Source organism: Coenobita brevimanus, chromosome 4 (assembly GCF_032717465.1).
Source record: "Coenobita brevimanus isolate Jiangsu-jjx chromosome 4, ASM3271746v2, whole genome shotgun sequence".
In the NCBI taxonomy this organism is placed as follows: domain Eukaryota; kingdom Metazoa; phylum Arthropoda; class Malacostraca; order Decapoda; family Coenobitidae; genus Coenobita; species Coenobita brevimanus.
In genome coordinates, this window is record NC_136957.1 from 38,626,352 (window position 1) to 38,654,194 (window position 27,843).

At 43.3% G+C, this 27,843-nt stretch overlaps 1 protein-coding gene across 1 annotated transcript in view; it reads left to right on the top strand.

The window, feature by feature from the left end:
• The first annotated feature begins 5,146 nt into the window (after positions 1 to 5,146).
• LOC145396792 (uncharacterized) overlaps positions 5,147 to 27,843 on the top strand; it is a 60,413-nt gene continuing 37,716 nt past the window's right edge. The window contains exons 1-4 of the mRNA XM_080270084.1: positions 5,147 to 5,158; positions 8,394 to 8,563; positions 15,482 to 15,676; positions 22,699 to 22,813. Coding sequence (XP_080126210.1) covers positions 5,147 to 5,158; positions 8,394 to 8,563; positions 15,482 to 15,676; positions 22,699 to 22,813 — 492 coding nt within the window. The remainder of the gene's footprint in view (positions 5,159 to 8,393; positions 8,564 to 15,481; positions 15,677 to 22,698; positions 22,814 to 27,843) is intronic.

Below are 27,843 nucleotides of genomic sequence, written 5' to 3' on the forward strand. Positions count from 1 at the left end.
TTTAAGAAAGCTCCCTAACGCCTTTTCGTTAGCGATTTATTTTGTTCATTACATCTTATTGTTCTCTTCTGTGTTGCATAAATCCTTTCAATATCGCCATACTCTACATAGATAACTTACAAATGGATATTAACTAGCCATATCCAGAAATGAATCGCTAAGGAAGAGACGTTAGGAAGCTTTCTGAAGTTACGAGAATACGAGTCCAAGTCTTATCTGGTCTTCTTTTTGGAATCTCACCTTTCAGTAGGTTGGCTCAGGGAAAGTTATAATTTTCCTCATTAAACCTCTTCAGTATGAGAACTTTTTAAATATTGTTGGGTAACGTCAGGGGATTTTATTTAATTCAAGAGCAACCTTCGCGCTGAAGGGTTAACTATTTCAGTCGTGTACCTTTTTTTTTTTTAATTTTTATTATTCTTGCTACCAGACGATATTATGATTTGGATACACCGTTACAAGTCGAAGTTCGAGAGTTTCCATTAACTCAAAGGACACATAAATAAAGTAGAACACACACACACACACACACACACACACACACACACACACACACACACACACACACACACACACACACACACACACACACACACACACACACACACACACACACACACACACACACACACACACACCGCTCGCTGGCTCAGTGGTAACGTTCTCGCTTGTCATCTGGTAGACGGGAGTTCGCGCCTCGCTCAGGTTGCCAAAAGTTTCGCTGACGAAGTGGGTGGTTACTGTCCCCCTCGAGCAAGGAGACGGGTGTGTGCGTGTGTGAAGGTCACAGCCTTGCCCTCAGATCGGACTATATGAGCTCTCAGCTCCCTTCCGGGAGGGTAAAAGCTGCCAATCACGATAAAAATTACACACACACACACACACGTCGCCGGAGTGAAGAGGTAACAGCATAGTTCCGTGTAGACAGTAATAGCTTCCTTTTCGTTCCTTCCACAGCATCAGTCATGAAGTCGCTGTTGACACTGCTTTTCCTCTCCACCCTCGCTGGTTCCACACTCTCGCAGCTCCCAGGTAAAAGAAAAAGAAATTGTGGTGCATATTTATCAATGGTAGTGAATGTGGGTGACTAATTTAGCGTACCAGACTGAAAATCGGTAAGACAAGGGACTAAATACCATGCTCACACATATGCATTTACTGATTCCCGGGTGTTGAACCTATTACGTTTGTAATTATTTACTGTAATTTTTAAATGTGGGACCATCTCTAGGAATGGTTCTTTACGTCTGTCTCTCACTAACAATGTTCGGACACGATATACATGACTCCCCTTAACTTCAGAGACTGCGAAGCCACAACTGATGACATCGCACCATACTATCCTGTCACACCCCACCAAAACAAAAGCACTCTCCCACATCGAACTGCACCAAGGATACTAATCAAAAGACCCTGAAGCGGCCGCATCTTGTTACTTTTTATACTTGTCATTTTGGAACTGACTTCTGACTGACAGTTTGTGCTTTAACATCAGAGAAAGTGCGGAAAGAAGTTTCAGCTGGAAGGGACGACCTCCAGTTCTTGATTCGTGGGTGCAGTTACCAAACCCTATCTGTGCCACTGGCACATGAATGTAAATATAACGGTATTTGCCTTTTTTTGAGCCAGGTAGAAGAAGTCGATGGTTATTATTTGTGTACGAAATGTATGTGTGTTTGTCTGTCTTTGTTGAAAACTCAAATCTCAGAAAGTATTGATTGTGGAAGTAAAGGTTATTAGTAAAAATTGTTTTGTAGTCACAGGTAGACGAAGTCGATGGTCATTATTTTTGCAAGAAATGTATCTGTGTGTGTCTGTGTCGAAAACTCAAATATCAGAAAGTATTGATTGCAGAAGGAAAACTTATTAATAAAAGTTTTTTAGAGTCACAACTTGAGTTCACAAGTCACCCAGCCAGCATTGGGAAGTTACACAGGATGGATACATAACAGTTAAGTTTTCATCTAACAGTATTCTTACAGTCTACCTGGCTCACAGATGACAGGTAGTCTTGTCCAGTACTGTATATACTTCCGAATGATCCTTGAAATTATTTCCAGTGTCCAAAACATCAGGTTAGTTAGCTATTTCCAGATTACCAGAGCTTTTCAGACCTTGATAAAACTTTGCTATTCATTATTAGAATATAAAGGCGGAGCGACGAAAATACCGAATCGGTAGTCAGTTTAATTCTTGGTGACTGGAACAAACTGTGATATTAAGTAGCTGATCCCGTTTGTACTGTTCAAAGGGATTATGATACTGTTTTCTTTTTGAGCCAGGTAGACAAAGTCGATGGTCATCAATTTTGTACGAAATGTATGTGTGTGTGTCTGTCTGTGTCGAAAACTCGTATCTCAGGTATTGATTGTAGAAGGAAAAGTTAATATCGCCCGCCTTTACCAAGGAGGAGCAATAATGTTTTTGCCCGCGTCTGTGTGTGTGTGTGTGTGTGTGTGTGTGTGTGTGTGTGTGTGTGTAACCATTATATCTCATGAACGCTTGAGCTATCAACATGAAACCTTCAGGGTATCAAGATATGACCAAAATCTTGGCAGTGTTCGAAAATGGGGACTCTGGGGCAAGGTCAAGATCAGCAAAATGGCTGCCAAAGGTCAAGTAGTTTTTACGGCCCACCTTTAGCACCATTATATTTCATGAACGGCTTCATCTATCACCACGAAACCTTCAGGGTGTCAAGATATGTCCAGAATCTTTGACGAGTTCGAAAATGGGCAATCGGGACTAAGGTCAAGGTCACCATAATGGCTACCAAAGGTCAACTAGTTTTTATCGCTCACCTTTAGGATTATTATATTTCATGAACGGCTTGAACTATCCCCCTGGCCTCAGCTTAGTGTATGAAGAACATATGACAAAATGGACGGTGCATGGTGCATCTTGACAAATACAGAGCATCTAAAGGTAGCATTACAGGGTTGAATAATCAGAATGCAGAAGTTTTAAGTCCTGGACTTAATTATGATGCCCCAGTTTTTAAACCCCAAACCGGTGAAATGTATGGCTATAATGGGGGTCCAGTTAAAAAGAAACTTCAGGAATTTAATGGCAAAGTATCTTCGGAAGCTTACCATGCACAGTCTGAGTTACTTGCTGATCAGAATGGTTGGGATGATAGGCAGAGGGCAGTGCAGCTGGCTATTAGTCCCAAGAATGCTGCAGTGGAAATTCTGGGCCAGATATCAGAAGACAAGAGGAACAGTTATCAGTCCCTAGTAGAAGTACTGGAGCGCAAACATGGGATCACGTACCAGGCTGAGGTTTACAGAGCAAGATTCCAGAGCTGTGTACGGGCTTGAGGTGAATCTCTACAGCAGCTTGCTCATGACCTGGAGAGCATGGCACACAAGGTGTACCCTGGAGCTGCACCTAACCTGTTGGCTATTCTGAGGAAACAGTTCATCGATGCTCTTGATAGTACAGAATTGAAAGTGCAAGTAAAGTAGGCACAACCAATAAGCATGGAAGAAGCACTAGCCAGGGCTCTAGAATTTGAGCCCTATGTCAGGTCCAGTACACCCACTTTTCAAGTAGGTCGTAGTGCGGGACTGAAGACAAGAAAGGGGCAGGTATGTGAAGCGGAAAAATTTGAAGGAAGTTGCTTGTGTTGTGAAAAGCCAGGACATAGAAAAGAGGACTGCTACAAGTGGAAGAGGGAACAGGAGAAGACCGGAGGAGGTTGCTGGTTCTGCGGGAAGCCGGGACACAAGAAGGAGGATTGTTACAAATGGAAGAAGGAGCAAGAACAGGGCAGTGCAAGGAAATCTACAATTGTAGCAAAAGGGTGTTGGACATGTAGTGAGGTGGACATGTAGTGATGTTTCATTAGGATTAATTAATATGTCTGTAAGTACTGTGTAGTTTTGTCTGGACGACAGGTGGACTATAGGGAGGGGGTAAAAGCGGGATTTACTGGAAGTTTCTCAGTGTTTCTCGTATTTTACCGTTACATGTCAGAGATGCCAGTTACCCTGCTATTTGTGGGTTGAGGTATTTTGTTATTTGTACATTAATTTTTTTCCTCTTTTTCTCTATAATGCTTTATTTATGTGATTGTTTGATAAATTATGTAATTTTATCTCAGTTTGTATACTGTGGCATAAAAACTCTGTAGACCAACCTTATACATATATTGCCCTAATTCAGATCTTTAACAATACACAACAGGTATGTACTGTACACAGTATTATACAGACACAGTCAGGCTTTGGTTATACACAATAATATAGGCACGTTGGGAGGGACTCTGTCAGGCCTCAATAGATACAGTAATATGTGGCCCGATAGATATGAGCACTGGCGGGCCTAGCTATACACACACTATACTCGATGTTACAAAAACATATGGCCAGATGGATATACAGTAGATACTGTAAAGTTCCGTTTCTCATAAAATTTCATATGGCCTGTTGGATCTGGACACGGATGGGCCTGGATATGCACAATGGTTTTTGGCCAGATGGATATAACACTGTTAGGCCTGAGTATACGCGACATTATACGGCCCGATGGATGTGGACACAGTCAGGGCTAAGTATACACAACAGTGAGCGGCCAGATAGATATAGATACTGTAAGGCCTGGGAGCACACGATGTTATATGGTTGGGGCACTAGGTACACTGTCAGGTTTCACCATGCACATACACTATAAACGGGGGAAACACACTGTCTGATTTTTCTGGAGTGTTGGGCCTGGGTAGGTTACAGGTGGCCATCGGGCGTGTCCTCCCTCAGGAGGCATGGGACTACTGCCAGGGGCGAGGTTGTTTGGCTGGGGCTGTGGGTCAGAGTACAGGCCCTTCCCTTATGGGGCCTCGACCTGTGCTTTGGTCCCGTGTCGGCGTACAGGGAGGCCCTCTCCTGGTGGTTCCTTGACCTGCAGTGTGGTCCTCAGGACTGGGACTAAACTGGGCCAATAGGCGTGCCTGTCTGCGTCGGCGCCTGGTAAAGGATCGTCTGGAACTGGGGCTTGGGAGGTCACGCCCCGGGGTCCTGGGGGTGTCCCTGGAGGGCTGGGGGCTGCATTCACCACTCAGTTGGACCGCCATCAGGAGCTACCTGTGGTGGTCCTTCCCTGAGACATCCGTCAGCATCGGGCGTCATCCAGGGGTGATCCGTAAGGCATGGATCTCCAGGTCAGGGAGAGGTCCTTACCACACTCCTCAAGCTGCAGCTCCTCTGAAGGACTACACCTGTTAGGAGAGAGACGTCCCACTCAGCCTCCGGATGGGTAGTGGGCTGAGCCAGGGACTTCCTCCGAACGAGTAGTTCCAAGGGCCGTCCCTTCCCTGGTACGTACAGTGGCCGTTACCGTGGTTCCATGGACCCTAGAAACAATAGCTGAGGGGCGTACAGTGGCCGTCCCTTCCCCGCTACATACAGTGGCCATTACCGTGGTTCTGCTTCATCCTGGTTTTCCAGCTGAAGGGCGTACAGTGGCTGTCCCTTCCCCGGTACGTACAGCGGCCATTACCACGGTGCTGGTTCCAGGGGTGGCTGCAGGGGGCAACAGCTGAAGGGCGTACAGTGGCCGTCCCTTCCCCGGTACGTACAGTGGGTGTTACCGCGTTGGTGCTTGAGACTGTGGACTAGTCACACCCCGGTCCTGGCGAGGGCTGGTCCATCTGCGAGGTATTTGGCCGGAACTGCTCTCCTGCAGGTGGTTGTGTTCCGTGAAATAGGGGCATAGGTCCGTGGTTCACCTAGGCCCGTCTCGCTGGGGTCAGACGTTCTCTTCATATGCCCCTCCGTGGTTTCTTCCCGGGGTGGGTGTTGCGACACCCTTCCCTGGGTGTCTCGGGGGTGTGGGCATTTCAGGTTATATGATTACCACCCAACGTAGTAAATGGTTTCCTAGTGTACAGGAAACCATTTGGCTTGTCACTCAGTGTAATCACCCATGAGCAGAATTATTTGGAAAATATAGACAGTGAACTTATTAAGCCATTATTTATTTGCAGCGCCTCAGTTGATCTCACTGATGCACACCAAAAGACTGACCATAAGAAGTTCATCTCACTGGCCATAGTTCTTCCTTTACTGTACCACTTAGTTTAAGTATGCCAGTTTTTCTTCGTTGTAAACACTTATTAGAAATTATTGTAATATGTAACCAAGGGTAATACGGAAACAAAGGTAGAGGAAGATAATATTCAATAAAACAAATATCTAAGTGGAGGATTCTTAGCTTGTTTCCCCTAAATTAGAAGTTTTCTTTTATACTGTGCGTTTTCTTTTATTAAATCATTGATAAACAAACCTGTGTTGTGGGGGGGGTGGCAACTATTCTAATGATCCCCATAATTACCTGTGAATAAATTAAAGGGGGAAGTGTTGTTTGAGTCATTATAGTGTAATGGAAGAAAGGTAAGAGTGCCTCAATATATCTAATGAATTATGTTCCATGTCCAGAATAATTTTTCACGAACATCCGTTCATTGGTCTTTACGGTACCATAAAATAGTCCTTCACAAAGTCATTTAGTTAGTTTATTCTTGCAGCCTTCAAACGATTTTGTTCATCGTGATCAGGATCGCCCATAGTGAAAGAGGCGTTCATATGTAGGCTAACCTATGTTTAATACATAATTATCATGCATCTGTTGCAACACATCACCTCCATGATGCCGTGTCCCCTGCCATTTCACAGCTCTGTTCCCAGGTCACACCCCCATCACCCATATACCTCTCCACTCCATCTTATCCTCGGCCTCCCTCCTCCCTGTCCCCAGTCTACCTCACTAGTGTACATTCTCCTCGTTGTCATTGTCGTTGGCACCTTTTCCCATCCAGGAGCTCATCTTCTGACTGAAGGCTGCTTTCTTGAGTGTTTTCTATTTTCGTTTTTTTTTTCCACACCTTTTTCTCTATGCCTTAGTTTTGTTTGGTTCTCATACTGGTTTTTATTTGTTACGGTAATTTCATTCCTCATTTGAACAATTGTATCTCTTCTTTTAAAAATTTGTCTTAACTTTTTTTGCTACTAGTTCTAATTTATTTTGTTTAAGTATTTCATTAATACTTTCTTTTCCCTGTATTTCTCTTGTTATATCATGATAGGCTTCACAATTAAATATATGAATCTGGTTTTCATTTTCTTTTTGGCATAAGTTGCATATCGTTATTTTCGTATTTTTTCTTAAAATTTTCTTTAACATCCATCATTCTGGTCCTTAACATAAATATTATTCTAGCATATGAGAGAGGGGGGTGTGAGTTGGGAGCAGGGCAGTGAAATGGCGGGGGACAGGGCGACTTGGAGGCGATTTGTTTGTGGCCACCCCAAACGGGATTGAGGCGTCTGGCAATAGATAGATAGATAGATTTTAAAAATACAGCTCTTCTACATAATTTCCCATTTCCTGATTGGCTGTATCTTTTGTTTTACTTCCTTTTCTCATTTCTTCTTTAATTTCTTCTTCATTTTTTCCTATACTCTTCGTATTTTGCCATCTTTTTTGCTTCACTTTTTCCTATTCTTACCAGGTTTTCAGTTATATCATATTTATTTTTGATCGCCTGTATTTCTATCTATTGCCAGACGCCTCAATCCCGTTCAAAGTGGCCACAAACAAATCGCCTCCACGTCACCCTGTCCCCCGCCATTTAACTGCCCTGCTCACAACTCACACATCCCCTCTCTCATATACCTCTCCACCCCATCCCTCCGTCTCCTCCTCGGCCTCGCCCTCCCTCTCCCCCCCTCCACCTCACTCACATAGCCTACACTTTCTTTGTCAGTCTTTCACCCTCCATCCTCTCCACATTTTTTTTTTTTTTTTTTTTTTTTTTTATGTGACCGACTCTGGGCAAAGGCTTCACAGCCTGCTTTCAAGGCCCAGTAGTCCTCCTACGTACCGCACACCTCTACATGTCACCACTTCGGCGCTAACACCCACCGTCCATATTGAATACATGCTAGGGCTGTCTCATACAGGACTGGTGTATTGTTATTAGCGGGGGTATTTTTACGACATGGCGGGCCTTCTGGTAGATCAGTAAAGTCTGATTTTATGAAATTCAAATCCTTAAACTGTTCCCTGCCTCAGCGGGATTTGAACCCGGGTCTGTCAGGACTGCAAGCCAACTCTCTACCGATTGAGCCACCGCCTCCCCAAAACCACCTCAGTGTATTCCTCCTAACGCTTCCTATCACATCCACATCCACATCACAACGCTTCTTTATATCCTCATTTGTCAGCCTATCTCTCCATGTGACCACAGGCTCCTCTTAAATAATTTGAAAATTCTCTTCTAAGTTCAATAAAATTGTCTGTAGATAGCAAGTATAAACTGCATAAGTATGTCATCAGAGTTGTATTATCTTTAGAGAGTCCAGTATCCAAAATGAATCTAATTCTATTTTCCAGAGGGCTGCATCGACCCTCCTGGGAACAACGATATTGCAAATCTTATTGTGGCAGCATTGGAGGCAGCACGGCCACTCATCATCAATGGCATCCCCTCGCTTGGCATCCCTCCTCTGGATCCCCTCGGTCCTCTTGGCAGCATAGAATTTCATGTCGATGGGGAATCACTCAGGTTTGGTGTTGTATCAAGTTAGTGGTTATGTAGGGTAGAGGTTGGTGTTGAGACAGTTGTTGCTGTTGTGTTGTTATTGTTGTTGCAGCTCTTGTGATCAAAGACTCATTGGAATGTGCACCCAGTAGGCTGCAGTCCAAAGCTGCCCTTCTGCAGTTCCAGTGTGCTTTTGGGATATATGATGGGAAATGATGGAGGCTTGTATAACTGTACGTTGGTGCCACTACATGAGGATGCCCTTTTCAAGCACCTGAGATTCACTTGAGATGGATGGGTGTTATGTATTTTACAACATATACAGTGAATTTGTGTTTTATATTGTTTCATCACGAAGTTGCTGTTGATAACAAACAAACAAGTGAGGCGAGCGAGCAATGTTTACTCTCGGTTAAGTTTGGAAATGAGTAGCCTGGACCGGCCCTGCCTGACCATCATGCTAAGCAGAAGCTAAGAACTTTACTGCTACGTGGAGCAGAGTTGAAAGTCTTTATGCATGTGATACACTTATTCAGTAGATTTTATCAATGAAAAACTCACCCATAAATGCATAGGAACCCCTTGGAATCTTGAGTTTTCCAAAGGAGTGTTCAGCTCTAATTGATGAATGCCTCAGTCACAAAATCAAAGTTTAAAATATTTTTCGTTGTAACACTGTGTTTTTTGGCATCAGCTCTAGCAATAAAATATTGGAGATTCCATCAATAATTTTACTTTAACATTTTTGCTGTTTTGATGATGATAACATGGTGCTCACTCGCATATCATACACTCACAAAGCACACTTTACTGGTTTAGGCAACACCTTTCCTTAAACTGAAGTTCCATATTCTGTTGTAAGGTTGTTGTAAAGTAAAAAATGAACATTTAATCTTTCACTTATGAACCAGAAGCATGTGTCTCTCAAAGTTGTTTCACATAGAGGGGCATTTTGAATTCATGCATCCTGAACTTTAAATAAGAACTGACTATACTGTATTTATCTTATAGCTACCAGTTCATGATGCAAAGGTATGCATTCACATAGTGGTTGATATAATTGAGCAGTGGAGCAGTTTGGTTTTATATACAGTGAGAGCTGGTTATAATGGATATAATTAAGGAAAAAGATTGATGATATATCCGATAGTTCATTACATAAGACACCCTATAGGGATCTTATCATACTAGACCTAGGATCGGTATATACCACATGAAAAATGGTCCGGTAGTATAAGACGTCAATAAATCAGTATTGTATGGGTTTGGCCTGTGTTCCATGTTATGTAATAGATCAATAAGCAGTACAGAAATATGGTTGGCCCTCACTTCAATAGATAATAGTGAAAAGTAGAGGAATATTGGACCTGGGTACAGTTTTTAAAGTATTTTTGTCCAGTAGGTTGCTGGATGCACTTTCTAAACTGGACCTAGGTTCGGTATTCAATAAATTGTCTGGTAGGTTGAAGGGGACAGTTATATCCCAAGTTTGGTATAAATGGGTCCAGTAAAGCAAGGTCTTGCTACACAGCACCCCCTCGTTTTATGTTGAGGATGTTTGATAAAGTCCATAGAATAAGTTTATTGTATATCGGTGCATTTATAATGTGGTTTCAGTGGGTATATGTTTTTGGCCAAGAGTCATTGACCCAATGAAGTCTAAAAATTGTTAGTTTTTTCACTTCATTGCACTTCACATGCTGCTTAACCCCCCCCTAGAGTAAGTCTAAAAATTAGTTTCCAGCTCACAAACTGGTAGTAAATTTCATTTCACTGTTTTTCATTACTGCCTGAACTCCAGCACTACATTATTGTTCCATCAGTGACACTAACACGCCAGATATTTACCAAGTTCAAAGACCATCTTGGAACAAACAAATGACTGTAAGAGTCTGTGTCAGCAATCATATACCATAAACAAAAATTGCGGTCATACATCAGCCAGTGATGCTTGTTACAGGATCATACTGATCATATAAGCAATTATTAGATCATATATCGATAAAAGATCATAATTTCTTAGTCGTCATATTAGCAATTCATGATACAGTAAAGCCTCACTACAATGGACTTCAGTAGACTGTAATTCGCATTTATTGGAGTTGAGGAGCTGACCGGATTAAATTCTTATATGGTAAGCTAGCCCCGAAAGTGTTCGTGCCGAACGCACCCGCTATTATACACAGTAAATGCTGGGATACCTATAAGACAGCGTAAGATTAAAGAGCCATTACGAGAACTATAAATTTATGCAAGAGGGACCTTTGAAAAGCCAAACCCTCGAACATCAGTGCAGCTCATGCGGTTTGTTTTGATCACATGGTCACCTGAGTGGCCATCTTAAATTATTCAGTGAGTGAGACATTCCCAAGTACAGTAGGACATTATCCCACACTGCGATTCCTTAACTCTATTAATAATGCTTAAGCGATCAGTGCTGTTGAGGCTGGCAAGCCTAAAAGGTCTTGTAGTGCTCTCACAGTTGCTGAGAAAGTGAAAATTTTAGACCAATTAATGTCAGGTATGTCAGTGAATAATGTAGTGCATGTGGTGGGACGAAATGAGTCCAGCATCTGCATAATTAGAGACAAGGAGAAGGAGATTCATAAGGCCTACACCAACCTGACCTCCCACAACAGTGAAAGTGTGCTTTTTTCCCATGGACAAAGCCGGTGAAGACAGAAAAGGCACTGAGTCTCTGGCTGGAGAATATGGTACTACGCAGAGTTCCTGTGGATGCCGCAACACTGGCTGAGAGGGTTAAATCCCTCTACGTGTCTTTTTGGGCTGAACTTCCTGTGGAGGATCAAAAGGGGTTCACTGCCAGCCCTGGGTGGGTGGCAAAATGCAAGAGGCACTTCAACCTTAAGAACATCAAGATTACTGGTGAGGCTGCGTCTGCTGACATAGGCACTGCCCAAGAATTCCCGAAGGAGCTGAAGGAGATTATCGAGGAGAAAGGCTACCTTCTAGAACAGGTATTCAGCATGGATGAGACAGGCCTGATCTGGAAGAAGACGCCCAGCAGGCCCTATATCCAGAAGACGGTGAAGCAGGCATCAGGGATTAAGGCCTGGAAGGACAGTATCACCGTCATGTTGTGTGGCAGTGCTGCAGGAGATATGCCAAAGGCTACAGTTGTCTGCAGAGCGCAGAGACCTCAGGCACTGAAGGGGAAGAACCTGAACCACCTTCCTGTGCACTACATGTTCAGTAAGAAGGCCTGGGTGACGGGCCTTATCAGCACAGAATGGCTCGAGCGCTACTTCGTCCCGTATGTCAAGATACCTTGAGAACAAGAAGCTGCCCTTCAGTGTCCTGCTGATTATTGACAATGCCTGAGGCCACCCACAGTCCCTCATGGATGTGAATGAGAATGTTCAGGTTCTTTTCCTTCTGCCAAACATGACCTTGATACTGCAGTCCCTTGACCAAGGAATAATAGTGGTGTCCAAGACAGCCTACACCCACTTGACTTTTCATCGATGACGACACCAATACTGAACTCACCGAATCTTGGAATTAGTTCGAGATTTTGGACTGCACCACATATATCGATGAAACATGCTGAAGTCTGAAACGTGAGACTGTGAATGCCTGCTGGAGGCCTGTGTGGCCCAGGGTCGTGCAGGACTTCAAGGGCGTCCCCAAGGTTGGTCCCGTGGTCAGAAAGATAGTCAATTTGGCCAGGAGTATCGAAGGCAAGAGTTTTTCTGACATGCTGGAGGAGGAGGTTGAAGAGCATATAAATGAGCACCGGCAAGAACCGACAGATGACGACCTTCAGGAGCTTGTCAGGTCATCTAAGAAAGAAGATGACGATAGTCATGACATCGAGGAAGGAGAAGCTGCCTCTAGTGGATGGACCCTGGATTCCTTTGCCCACATCTTCAGACAAGCCTGTATTCTCCAGGATATTGCCATAGAGAATGACCCCAACATGAACTGCAGTATTAAATTTAAAAGGATTATCGACAAAGGGATGCAGGCATACAAGGAGCTGTACGAGCAGGTGAAGAGGCAAAGGAAACAGTCCCCATCATGATGTTCCTTACGCCACGTCCTTTGCCTCCAGCAGACTCCCAACCTTCATCTTCAACATCTTCAGCACCATCATCAGAAACCCTTTCAGCACCAAGTCTTCCGAGCCCCAGCCGTCCACTTTTGGTTATAAGTCAACTCCGAAGAAGGCATTGGAATGTTGACTATTTTCCACAGTATTTGTAAGTTTACAGTACTGTTGTGGTAAGTTTATGTGCAAGTTAAAGTACTGTTAACATTAAATCAATAAATAAAGTCATATAACCAGTTTACCTGATAGGTGTCAGAATGTTGCCTTTATTTGTACGTTAAAGATTTCCTGCTGTGGGTGTCTGCCCTTTCCTTTCTTCCTTCCTTCCTTCTCTGTCTTTGTTTCCTCCATTCATTCCTCACCTTTCTGCCTACGGGTGACTGTACACTTCCTCTTCTGTCTTTTTTTCCTTCATTCTTTCCTCTTCCTTCTGCCTATTGGTGACTCTATACTGAGTGACAAGTCAAATGGTTTCCTGTACACCAGGAAACCATTTCCTATGCTGGGTGGTAGCCATATAACCAAATTATGGCTCTTGGTGATTTAGTGGGTAATTAAGGTTCTCCAATCAGTTTGAGCCCATGTAGGTTTTTTTTATCCAAGGGATGGTTGGGGCATACTGCCCACGTAATGCCACTCAGGGATGAGTGAGGCTGGTCCCTCTCATCTTAAATCTCAGGACCAACTTGCCTAGCCCTGGGCTTCTATGCTCCTCATGAAGCAAAATAGGATTGGATGATGGATGGATGGATAAAGGTTTGCTGTACTGCTTTTCCACAGTACTGTATTTCTAAGTTAAATGTTTACATAACTGTTTTGGTAAGTTAATGTGCAAGTTAAAGTACTATTAAATAAAGTTCATCATCATCATCATCATCATCATCATCTGGATGAAGGTCTACTCAGGTATTTATCCTGGGAAGGTATAGCAATGTTTAGTACACTTTTGTGATTACAGTACTTATTACTTCAACATCTGTTACAGTTTGCGTGTCTCTCTCACTGTGAATGGATTGTCTTACACTTACTTGAAGATAGATACAACCAGACTTCATTATGTACAGTCTTTGCACCTACTGACGAAGAGAGTGTATGTGAGTGAGGTGGAGGGGGGAAGAGGGAGGGGGAGGCCGAGGATGAGATGGAGGGATGGGGTGGAGAGGTATATGAGAGAGGGGTGTGTGAGTTGGGAGCAGGGCAGTGAAATGGCGGGGGACAGGGCGACTTGGAGGCGATTTGTTTGTGGCCACCCCAAATGGGATTGAGGCATCTGGCAATAGATAGATAGATAGACTTCACTATGTACAATCCGTACACTTGCAAGAAAATATTTTCAACTTGATTTCACTATGTATAGTCCTTACACTTAGGTGAAAATATTTACAACATGGCTTCACTATGTACAGCAGTGGGTGAGGCACACAGGCAGAGTGAGGCAGAGCGAGCGTGAGGGGGGGGAGAGCGAGTGGGTGTATGGCCTTGACTGCCTGTGGCATGGTAGAGGAACAGTTACCATACATGCCTGCCAGTTTTTACCATCAAATCTTGAAAAATGCAGTCACAGTGAATTTGCTAATTTTAAGTCATTTTAAAATGGCACTGACACTGACTGCAGATTTTCATTGCACTGTTTTAAAACGGCACTGGCACACAGCGGGCTAATGGCATCAAAAACTCTTGTCTTACACCTATCGGCCCAACAAAATTTTCCACAGGAGTACCCTCTTATTTTTAACAATATCCAGCTCAGTCTTGCATCATCTTTAAACATATTTGTGGTTTCATTCTCTCAGGATTTATCTTGGAAAGAACACATTACCTTTCTTGTAAAATCTGCTTCCAAGAGATTAGGTGTGCAAAGTCGACTCCTTACCTTCCCCTACACAGTTGTTGACTTTATGCACGGGTTTTATTCACCTCTGTGTAGAGTACAACTGTCATGTGTGGGGAGGCTCCCCACACACACAGCTCTTCTCAACAAGGTAGAGTCAAAGGCTTTTCGTCTCATTAACTGTCCTCCTCTTACTGGGTCCCTTCAACCTCTCTCCTCACTGCGCTCTTGCATCTTTATCCCTTTTCTGTTGCTACTTCAATGGTCACTGCTCTGAACTGTCAGGTAGCATTCCTCCACCACTGTGGCCAGCACATAGCACCTATCTAGCAATAAACTCTCATCCCTTTTCTGTCCAGCTCTCTAATGCAAGAGTTAACTGCTACTCCCAGTCCTTCATGTATGCAACAGGTCATCTCTGGATCTGTCTCCTTCTGTCTGTTTTTCCTACTTCCCATGATCTTCAGTCTTGCAAATGCGGTGTGTCCAGGCATCTCGAAATGAGTGAATCTTGAATTTGGCTTTCTGTTATCTTGTGTTTGTTTTTTCTTGGAGAGAGCAATTTACAGGCCCCTGGTCTTTGGTTCCTTCTTTGATACATTAAGAAAAAAAAAAAAAGTTTGTCCAAGTATAGAGTATCATTTGCATCAGTCACATCTCCCTTTCTGCCCTCCATATTCACATGTTGTTTATTTTTTTCTTCTATTTCCTACCACTTTTTTTTGGTGTTATCTCACCTCCCCATTCTCTATCTTCAAGTTTTTTTTATTTCTTCCTCATCTTATCACTGTTCCCTCTTTTTGTTCCCTCTCTGTCTGTTTTATACTTTTCCTCAGTGTAGCACAGTATTCAGTAGTACCACCTTTCTCACCTACAGGTTGAATAGATTGTAAAACAAACACAGGTATACAGTTTGTTTAAGTGTGTCCCATTTTCTTTCCGTTTGTACCTTATCATTTATCTGCATTGTCCATTTCCTCCACGTGTTTCTCTCTGTTCCCAGTCTCCATCCATTGTTACTTATTTCCTTCTTTTGCAGGTTGGATGGACAACTGAACCAGACACGGGTATTGAATTTGTCCACGTACATCGTATGCTCCCTCAACTTCTCCCTTGGCATCTCCCAGAAGTTCGACATGGACCTGAGGGTTGAGGATTTCCATGTGGATGGCATTTATGCAGTGGATGGACTATTTGCACATCTGTTTCCTGTCTTTGGAAGTGGTGATTACAGGTCAGTGATGATATTTATGATAAGCATTAGGAGGAGGGTGGTGATGGTGGTAATCATGATTATTATGATGATGATGATGAAGATGATGATGATGGTTTTACCCCTTCAGTCCAGGAGTGTTATTTGTATTGTATTCTTACTACCATCAGTTGATTAATTACAGCATGGGCAATCATCGTAACAGTGATGGGGTGGTAGTAGCAGTAGTAGTTGTTCCTTAGGTAGTCTGGCCGAAGAGCCCCGAGTCCTTTAGGAAGGCCATGGCCGAGACCGGGCTTTCCCACAGAGCTATCAAAGAATGTATGTTGTGTTGTTGGCGTAGGTGATTGTGTGTAATGTAGTCTTCCATAATGTGCTGTGTTGCATCCTGGACAGGCATCAGCGACGGAGTTATCCAGCCTCTTGTGGTAGCTTAAGATGGCTGGATGGCGCCCACATCTCAGCCTGGCCAGGTGGACCCTGTCCTCATGAGGGAGATAGGATTCAGAAGGGTGGATGTCAGGAGGCCATGCATGCAGCTGCGTGTTGTCTTTAAGTGACTGAATGGAGCAGCGAGTGATCTGAGTATGGATATGCTTCTGGAAGCTGGTCTGAGGCAGGCGAGGGGGGAGAGATGACAGTACTGTATTTGTGTATGGTATCGTGTGCTGGGTGTTGTTTTGATGTTCCTTGGTGTGGGTGGATGTGCTGCCATGTAATATAGTGGTTGTTGTGGGTTTGTGGAGGCAACAGCAAGAAACTGGGTGCCTCTCATGTCTAGGTGATCCTTGACTTTGAGGACTTTGGTTTCTTGATGTAGGTGGTCTGTGTGTGTAGTAGCTGTGCAGCCTGTAATTATTTTTAGGGCCTTGTTCTGTATGGTCTGTAGAGTGTTGTAGTGTGTTTTGGTGAGGTTAGGAGCCCAGGTAGGGCTCGCATAAATCATCACTGAACATGTGTATTGTTTGTGTACTGTGGTGGTGGTTTCTTTTTTGTGTCTGAATGTTGTGTGGGCAAGTGACCTTAAGGCATTGAGTCTTGGTGTTATTTTATTTTTAATGTTTGTGATGTGTTGTTTAAATGACATTGATGTATTGTATGGTACACCAAGGATTTTGGGGAGGTAGGGGAGTGTTGTTTATAGTGAGGTGTGGGATGTGACTGTGTTCTGCTGTCCAGTTTCTGAGAACGGTCACTAGATTTGGCTGGGGCTGTTTTGAGCCTGTTTGTGGTGAACCATTCGTGTAGTGTGTTGAGGTAAGGTTGGATGATGTGTGCTGTTTGTTTTGCGTTTTGGTGCGTACATGTAAGTGTTATATCATCTGCATAAGATGCAATGTGTATCTGTGGTGTGTGGGGTGTGGGTATGTCATGCATGTATAGATAAAGAGAGTAGGGGACAAACAGATCCTTGGGGGATGCCATTTGTGAAGTTTCTGATGTTAGAAGACTGACCAACAAATGTTAGGTGTGCACATCTGCCTGCTAAGTACTTTGCCAGCCATCCTATTGTGTTATTGTGCATGTTTGTGTTGAGTATTTTGTTTGTGAAGCTGTGGCGGGAGATGGCATCAAAAGCTTTGCTAATGTCTAGTGTGATTAGGAGTGTTTTGTGTGGTGGCCTAGCTGAATTCATGCCATCGAAAACTCTCTGTGTAAGGTCTGTATGAAGGGTGTTTGTGGAGTGTAGTGGCCTAAAGCCATGTTGTGATTGGGCTAGGGGAATGTGAGGTGTGACTAGTTGTAGTACCAGTCGTTCAGTGACTTTAGAGGGGATGCAGAGGAGTGTGATGGGGCGGTGTGAGTAAGGTAACGTGGGGTCTTTGTTGGGTTTGGTGATAGTGATGATAATGCCATGCTTCCAGATGTTGGGTATTATGTTGTGTGAGTAGCTGTAGTTTGATATGTTGGTGAGTGCTTGTATGCCTTGTGGTCCAAGGTGTTTAAGGTGAATGTTGCTTATGTTGTCTGGTCCACAGACAGATGAGTGCTTAAGGTTGTTAATGATGTGCTTCGTCTGGTTGTAAGCGAAAGGTGCATGGTCTTGGTCTGTGGGGAACTGTCTCTTACGTCGGATGATATTTCGGTGTTCGGGATGGGGGTTTAGATGGCTGACTTGTGAAAAATGATTTATGAGAGTGTATGCTTGTTGTTTGTTTGAGGGTATGGTGTCTGTTGTTGTGATGGCTGCGTGTGATTGTGTGATGTTGCTGTTGGAAAGTGTGATGCTGTTTAGTGTTCTGTAGAGTTTACTGGTGTTTGTTTTGTGGTCAAGTGTTTGGAGGTAATTTTTCCAGTTTAGTGTTTGCTATTCTGATATTTTATTGTTTATTTGAGTGTTAAGTTCTTGTATTTGTTGTACGGCATCTTGTGTATGGTGTGTTGGGGAGTGTCACAGTGTGTCCCGTTGTCTGATGAGGCCTTGAATTTCTGGTGTGAAGTTGGGGTTGTGTCTCTTTCTGTTGCCTCTGGGGATGTGTCTATTGTCTGCAATTTGTATAATTGTATTGAAAGTGTGCACAGCGGTGTTAATGTTTGTGATGGGTGTACTGTTTAGTGTTTCAAAGTGTTATTCTGTTTCAGTTACAAAGGCCTCCCAGTTGGCTCTCGTATAATTAGTGTATGTGTCACCCTCATCTTAAATGTCGGGACCAACTGCCTAGCCCCGGGCTCCTATGCTCCTCATGGGGCAATGTAGGATTGGATGATGGATGTGTTTGTGGCCAGCTGGGATGATTCTGGTTTTGGCAGTGATGATGATTGGGAGGAGATCAGAACGTAGGGTTTTGACCACTCTCCAGGATGTAGTGGGGGCGAGGTCTGGGGGGGAGAAGGTGATGTCTGGGGTTGATGGGAGGAAGAGGGCTTGGTGTGGGAAATGGGTATGTTGGTCTAGATTGTTCAGTATGAAAATTTGATCTGTTTGGGATTGTAGTATCAGCCCTCTGTCTGTGTCAGGGTTGTTGACATGCCAGGCCGACAATTTGGCATTGAAATCACCACCCAGGATGATGTTGGGTATGTTGGTGATGTAGTGTATCTATCTATCTATCTATCTATTGCCAGACGCCTCAATCCTGTTTGGGGTGGCCACAAACAAATCGCCTCCAAGTCGCCCTGTCCCCCGCCATTTCACTCCCCTGCTCCCAACTCACACCCCCCTCTCTCATATACCTCTCCACCCCATCTCTCCATCTCATCCTCGGCCTCCCCCTCCCTCTTTCCCCCTCCACCTCACTCACATACACTCTCTTCGTCAGTCTGTGGAGAGTAATTGTGTGGTACTGTGGGGGACGATTGGGGGGGAATGTATGTGTTAGCTATTGTTATGTGTGATTTGTTACCAGTGCATATTTTAATTGATTGTATTTCTGTTGTGGTGTCCTGTGGGGGGAGAAGCGACTTTGTGTGTGCATTGGTATCTGGAAAGTTGATGGATTTGTGTACCAGGGTGATGAGTCCACCGCCACCGCCGTCGGCCCAGTCTTGTCAAATGGGGGTGAAGTTATGAAATGTCGGTGTTTTCTGTGCTCTGTGTCGTTTTATTTCTTGTAAGATGGCAGTGTGTATGTTCTGTTGTTTGATGAATACAGTGATGGGGTTAGTGAACTCTTACCCATTCCCTTCATATCAAGTACCCCTGAGCAAAATCAGATGAACCTGAGAATTTGTATTGTTTACCATTCATTGATTCATATCATTTATAAAGGCGCCAACATACTTGCATGAATTGGCCTTGGTCAAGTAATGGTGGTTCTCCATGCTGCTTGATATCTGGCAGCCTCCCTAGTCTGTCTCTTATCCCTGAGGTCACACTTTATGACCTCCTCCTGGTTTTTTTTTCAGTCTGCCTCATGCAACCTTAGTCTTGACATTCACACTTCTCACCTCCGCACCTGATTGCCATCCTCCATCCTCTCAGCATGCTCAAACCATCTCAGTCTACCCCTCCTCATTACAATACCAATACATTCCAGTCCGATTCTTCCTTAACTTATCAATTGCAGTCCTAGCCCCCCAGGCCTTGAATTTAAGGATGCAATAATCATCCATCTAATCATTGTCATTTCTGTACATTTGAGCCTACAAGTGTCCCCTTCCCTTAGTGCCCAGGTCTCATTACCATACAGCATTGCACTCCTAGCACATGCCATATGCAGATCCCAAAGCATGGAGGGAGAGCTCTCTTAATGGTAGGGGAGGCAATAGCTCCCTGAATGTCCTCTGCCCACTCCTTACCTTACTCCACCAGAACAAAACATGTTCCCTAAATAACAAAACTCTTCCACACACTCGAGAGACTATCCATCAGGATTAATCCTTTCATGCATGGCAGTCTTTCTATGCTCTCCCTGATACACCACACACATGAAATCATCATGATTTTGCGGTGTGCTTCCAATGCCACAACATCGCTTATGCATCCACTTATCACAAACACTGCACGAGATGGAATTACCCACACAGTTGTGACAGACTACACATGGCCACACTCCCTCTGTTTTGAGAGTACCATCACTAGCCCTAGATATCATCACTTTTGTGTTGTCTGCATTTACTCTCAAACTCTTGTGCCCCATTCCATCTCTCCCTAATCGTTCCTTTGCCTCCCTTGTATTCTATGCAGTTAGCACCAAGTCGTCAGCATACAGCATCTCCCATGGGAGTCCATTTCTGAAGTCATGTGAGAGAGCTTCAAGCGTCATGACAATAAGGGTCTCAAGACTGACTCCTGATTTATGCCAGTAATCATGGAAAACTCATCACTCAAATCTCCATTCACTCTCATCTGGGTGCAAGCACCCACATAGATTGCCATAACCATTCTAACCAGCCACTCCTCAATCCCAGGCTTCTTCATTGCCTGCCTCACCACCTCTCAAGAGATTCTGTCAAAGGTTTTCTCCAAATCTACCAAAACAAACTGCAATTCCATTTTCTTTTCTGTACATTTCAGCATCTCGAAATGATCGGATCTTGAATTTGGCTCTCTATTGTATTTTGTTTTTCTCTTGGAGGGAACTGTTATTGCAGGCTCATGGCCTTTAATTCCTTCTTCCTCACATAAAAAAAAAAAAAAAAAAAAAATCCTGAAGCTGTTGGACAATGAATATGGCATCATTGGTCCCTTTGCCTGGCATAAACCCAAACTGTATTTCATCGGTATTCACTTATTCCCTTATCATACCTTCTAGGACCCTCTCCATTACCTTCATTATCTAGTCCAAAAGTTGTATGCTTCTGTAATTTACTCTTTCCAGAGCATCACCCTTCCCTTTATATACATTTATAATCACACTCTTGCCACTCCTGTATCTCCTGAGGCTTTAAACATTTCAGTAGTCAACCTAAACACACCACAGCCTTCCTCAAATGCATCCTGCCCATTGCACTTCATATACTGTAGTAGCAGTATCAATCAAAGGCCAAGGGCCAAACACTGGATCCATTGACTTTAAACCTTCTCTGTTCCAGTCAAACTCCTCATTCAACAACCCGTTATAATGCTCTCTCCAGGTGACTTTAATGTCCTCACTGCCCACCACTAGCTTTCCTTCATCATTCTTTACACACTGCTCACCTATGATATCCCTGTTTTCCCTCTTCATCGAAATTGCCACCTTAAATGCCAATTTTTTCCTTCTACCAGTATTTAGGCCATCCAGTAAAAGTCGAAACGCAGATTTTGCCCTGTTCGTTTTACATTCCTGGAGAAGTCTTCTTTTCTCTTTAACTGCATCTTTTACTCCCTCATCCCACCAACTGTTACCTTATGTCTTGGAGGACCCCTGTTTTCCCTCCTCGTCTAATTTGCTGCCTCAAATACCATATTCTTCCTTCTAGCAGTATTTAGGCTATGCAGTAAGAGTCGATACTCATATTTTGTCCTGTCCCCTTTACATTCCTGGAGAAAGCTTCTGTTCTCCTTAACTGCAACTTCTATTCCCTCATCTCACCAGTTGTTGCCATATCTCTTGGAGGACCCCATGTCCCCCCACACATTGAATCAGTAACTCACAAGAGATTCTTCTTGAGAGCTCTGTACTGTTCATTAACACTTTTTTCAGCAGTTCCCTGTTCAGCCACCACTCTACTCATCTCACTAAAGAAGGCATCCCTTACTGCTTGATTTTTCAACTTCCATATTTTCTTCTTGGGTGCATAGGTCCTCTTCTTCACCATCCACTCCTTAAGCACTGTGTCACATAGTAACTTGTGTTGCTGCACACACTTTTCATTCCCTTTAACTTCAACATCCTTCATGAACTCCTATCAGCCCATCTGACTAGGAAATAGTCAATCTGGCTGTTATTATCCGTAGACTTATATGTAGTCAGCCTGTTTTTTTCATAAAATGCTTGTTGCACACAATCATGTTCATTGTCTCCCCAAATTCGAGTATCCTTTCCCCTTCTGCATTCCTTATACCATATCCTCATCCCCCATGTACTTCATATCCATAATCTGCTTCATCCACGTGACAATTTAAATCCCCACCCAAACAAGAATATGTAAGACATAATCATGCTGAAAAGATTAAACAAGGAGTGACAATATAGTTAAATCTTTCATAGTCGTGACACTTTCTTTTATCATTCTTACTGCCACTGGATGATTTAAATGTGCAAAATAAGTGAAAAGAAGTGGCACAGGAAATTAAAGTAGATGGTTCTGTGAAAAGTGATAATACCAGATGTATGCCATTCATGAGAAAGATCACATACTATACTAATAACTGTTCAGCTATGAGAGATCTTTCCTAAGGTGATTAGAATTATATATCAGATGGTAGCAAGGCTATAGAAAATAAAGTAATTGTTTTGAGAAGGTTAATGATCATCTCTTGCTTCAGCTGACTCAGTGGAATAAAATTATAGGATGTTAGGTAATGAGTGAAAAAAAACAAAAAAAACACCATACTGACAGAATTAATTAACATGTCTTTGGCAGAACTGATAAGCTTAAAGTATGTAATGGTAGGAAACATGAAGTAAAAGAAAACATCATATTGAAGGGTTGGTGACTTCTTTTTTATTCTACAGACTTGATGCATATGATGCTGGAATTGTTGGAGGGGCAGCCATCAGCTACAATCCCATCAGTGACATTGCTTCTATAAAGAACCTCCATTTGGATATATTCTTCAGTGACCTTGAGGTGAGATAGTACAGTACAGAACTCCTTAGTTGGTATACACCTCCATGTATGTTCACATGAACACACTCATGCATTGGCTCACATGAACATAATCATGCATTGGCTCTCTCTCTCTCTCTCTCTCTCTCTCTCTCTCTCTCACACACACACACACACACACACACACACACACACACACACACACACACACACACACACACACACACACACACACACACACACACACACACACACACACACACACACACACACACACACACACACACACACACACACACACACACACACACACACACACACACACACACACAAGAAAAAAGAGAAAATAGTGAGAGAAACTGTAGAAAGGAACAGATGTATAGTAATGTCTGGAAACAGGGAAGAGGAAGAAAAGGTTAGGTTCGTAAGACTCGAGAGAGACATGAACTTGATGAGAGAAATATTAGGCAAGATTGACCCCAAAGGAGACAAGTGGGTAAAAGAAATTGAGGAAGTAAGGAGGATAGGGCCTTACAAGAAAGGGGAAACAAGACCAATGAGAGTCAAGTTTACATCAGAAAGTGTAATAAATGAGATACTTAAAGTGACTTGGAAATTAAGCAAAGAGGCGGGGATGGAAAATATTATAATAAGAAAAGATCTGAATGAAGAAGAAAGAGAAGCTTTAAAATCATTAAAGGAAGAAGTAAAGGGAAAAAATGATAAGAGGACAGAGGAAGAATGTAATACTTTTTTTTGGAGAGTATTGGATATGAAAGTAAGGAAGTGGTATTTAAGGAAATAGAAGTGAAGGAAACTAAGGGGGATGGTTGTGAAAGATCAGAAGTTGAGGAAGTGGTACGGATAGAGAGTAGGAGAGAAGAGGGTATAAAAAACATCAAAAATAATTTGAAGGTGATATATACTAATGTTGATGGTTTCATATCGACAAGGATCGAAATTAACGATTTCTTGAGAGAACATGAACCTGATGTCATGTGCTTTGTAGAGACCAAATTAAGAGAAGATATTGATGTTCATTTGGGAGATGGTAAATACAAACTGTGGAGAAAAGACAGAAGAGAAAAAAAGGGAGGAGGAGTGATGAGAGCAGTGAAGAACAACATAAATGTAGATACTGTGGAAATGGGAGAAGGCTGGGCCGAAGTGATATATATGAAATTAGAAACTGGAGAAAATGTTAAGAGATATATGGCGGTAGTGTATGTTCCCCCAAAGACGAGAGCATGGAAGGATGACGAATACCATGAGATGTTGTCAGATATGGCTAGCTATTTGCAAAAAATAATTGAGAAAAGCAATAATATAATTTTAGTGGGTGACTTTAACTGTAAAGAGGTGAACTGGGAGGAATGGTACTCAGGAGGCGGCGAGGATTCATGGGGCACTATGTTATTAAATATAATAATGAATAATGTGATGACGCAATGGGTCAGAGAAGAGACACGGTTCCGAGGTGAGGACACACCAGCAAGGTTAGATTTACTGTTTACCAAAGAACCCGATGTAATAGAATCATTGAAATAGTAATCCCTCTAATATCCGAACGCCCAATATCCAAACATCCCCACTAATCGGACATAATCGTCCCGGGATCCAATATTCCTAAAATGGTCCGAAAACAGCAAAAAATTCGAAAAAAAAAAAAAAAAAATTTCCCGCCCGTTCTCTTTGCATCCAAGTTACGGCATGGCCTTACCGACCGTAAAGCTCATGGCGAAGCTTTGGATGCTAACGAGGATGGAGTTGACGAGTTTCGGCACAAGGTGAAGGGCTTGATCGACAGGGAGGGCCTCACTCTCGGTCAAGTCTACAATGGTGACGAAACTGTTTTATTATATCGCTCTTTGCCAACGAACACTCTAGCCGAGGAGACGAAGTGTGTACCTGGCCGCAAGCTCTCCAAGGAACGGATATCTGCTTTGTCTTGTTCCAATGCTAACGGCATGCACTGGCTTAAGGCCGGTATTGTTGGCTGTGCAAAGCAGCCTCAGTGTCTTCATGGGGTGATGGATGTCCTTCCTGTTGTCTGGTACCATTCTTTGAAGACGTGGTTTACAGCCCAGATCTTCAAAGACTGGTTCCACCGCCACTTCGTCAAGGAGGTCATACATTACCAGACGGAGACACTGGGAATCCCACGCGACCAGGTAAAGGCCCTCCTTCTCCTTGACAATGCATCTGCCCACCCGTGCAACAAGGACTTGGTGGCTAAGAATGGCCGGATTAGGTGCATGTTTCTGCCACCTAATACAACTGCTCTCATCCAACCAATGGACCAAGGAGTGATCGTGGCAACAAAGCGCCTATACCGAAGGAAGTTCCTGGACGAGGTGATGGTTATTCTCGAGGATGAGGACGAGCGCAGGGAGGGACGGGACACGCGAGGCCAGTGGACTTTGGAAAACCTTCGCCGCTACAACATCAAGTCTGCAATCTACAACTGGGCCAGTGCAAGGAAGGAAGTCCCTGTCAAGACTCTAGAACATGTTTGGTCTCGTCTGCTTCTCGGAACGGATGTGGAGTACGATTTCCTAGGTTTTGACGTGGATGACTTCCATGCACGTCTACGTACGCATGGTGACGATGTTGATGTGGACGATGTGCGTGAGTGGTTGGATGACAACGAGGGCGATCCTGGGTATCAGACCTTGTCTGATATCGAGATCGCATCTTCAGTTGCAGGTGTCAGTACCCAGCTTGAAGATTCCAACGAGGACGGCGACGATGATGCGGACTCCTCTCAGCATGACACAACTCCAGCCATCCCCAAGCTGAGAGCACTCCGGGAACACCTAGAGTTCGTTCTGGACTACCTGGAACACCCGGACTACGACAGGGAGATGGGGTCCTTGGGACTTGTGGAGGAAGTGCTGGCTTTCAGGCAGCGCATCATCAGTCGTCAGAATCGTCGTTCCTTGCATCAATCAACGATTGACAGTTTTTTCAGGCCCATGACCCCCGCTGTGCCCAGCCCTGGCTCCACTCCGTTGCCTCCCCAAGACAGGCCCTCATGCTCCGAGCCACAGCCCAGCACATCAGCCACTGTGGAGTCACCGCTCGACGTGAGTTTGCGTCTATCTTCAGAGTCATCTGCAGTGGGTACGCCATCACCACGACCCAGCGACGCATCCCTAGGTCACCTGCTAGTGATACTCTCAGACTCTGACAGTGAATAGACCCCAAGAACTTCTCCACTAGACCACAAGGGAATTTACAGTGTTGTGCAGTGAAAAAAACAACGTTTTGTTAAGGATTTACAGTTGTGAGTGAAAAGGTGATTTTTGAACTAAATTTAATGTAAATAGACTTGTGTGTTTTTGCTTTAGAAAATGGTTAGAAGAGTGGGAAAAGTTAAAGTGCAGAGTACAACACTTAGTAAGTTACAATGGAGCATAAGTTAGACAAGAGTGCGCACTGTGAAGAGAATGGACTTCTGAGTGCGAATGACTAAGTTCAGTGCAAGACTTCATGAACAGTGTACTGCAAGTGCTTCAGGAAATCCTTCTTACTGTCAGAGTCTGAGAGGAGGCGGTTTTTCACCGAGATGGCCATGGACTTGCTGTAAGTAGGCAGAATGTTTTATACTGTACTTTACTGTATTTTCCATACTATACTTACTTCAAACACCTCATTTCATTTTTTTATGTCCCTTATTGGTGTGAATATGCTGTGTCTTAGGTGCTATGCATGTGCAGTAGGAAGGTGTTTTTCTGAGTTAGGCTAGGTTAGGGTCCATAACTACCAGTCCAGGAGCCAGGGACTTGTAAGTACCCAGAATGTTGAATATTGTATGAACCTACCTCAAATACCTCATTTTATGCTTCTTTTGCATTTATTTCAGTCTTTTATGTGCCTTATTGGTGTGATTTGGGTCTTAAATAGGTGCTATGCATGTCCAGAGGGAGTTGTACAAGTATAGGTGTTTCTCTGAGTTAGGGTTCATAAGTACAAGTCCTTATATAAGCTGGTGCCCACTATCCGGACAGGACCACTAGCCAGACCTGCGTATGGCTCTATTACGTCGGATATTGAAGGGATTACTGTATTTCTGTCCTATAGGAAAAAGTGATCATATGGTCATTGTGTTCCAGATGATAATAGGGAAAGTTGAGCCAAGAGACGAGCTTCATAGACAGGGAAGATACAATTTTGGGAAAGCAAATTTCACAGGATTGAGAAAATTTTTTGAAAATGCGGACTGGAGAAAATTCAGAGAAACAAGAGAGATACAAAGGAAGTGGGATATCTTTCTAGACCTCTGTAATTTGGGAGTGGAAAAATTTGTACCAAGAATAAGAGGGAAAGAAAACAGGAAAAAGGAGTGGTTTAATAGAAGGTGTATGATAGCAAAAAATGAGAGAGATAAGGCATGGAATAACTGGAGAAAGAGAGGTAACAACAGAACAAAGGAAGAATATAAAAGAACTAGAAATGAATACACAAGAATATGTAGACAAGAAGAAAGGAATTTTGAAAAAGGTATAATAGACAAATGCAAGGATGAACCCAAGCTGTTTTATAGATTTGTTAATGGCTAACTGAAACAAAAGGAAGGAATCACCAAATTGAAGTAAAAAGAGAGGTCTATAAAGATGCAGCAATGCAAGCTGAAATAATGAACAAATGTTTCCAATCGGTTTTCACTAATGAAAAAGAGTTTGTAGAAGGGGAGGGAGTGATTAGAAATGTACTGGTGCTAAAAGGTATAAAAGTGGAGGTACAGGAAGTGTATAAATTACTGGAAACCCTAGATGTAAGGAAAGCCCCAGGACCTGATGGAATCTCTAATTGGGTACTGAAGGAATGCAGAGAACAACTGGCGGAAAAAATTCACAGTTTAATCATGTGCTCTCTGGAAGAGGGGAAAGTGCCACAAGAATGGAAGAGGGCAAATGTGGTACTAATTTATAAGGGAGGAAACAGAGAAGAACCCCTGAATTATACAGTGTCTCTAACCAGCATGGTCGCAAAATTGTGCGAGAGAACCCTGAAAGACAGATGGATAAAATATCTAGAAGAGATGAATA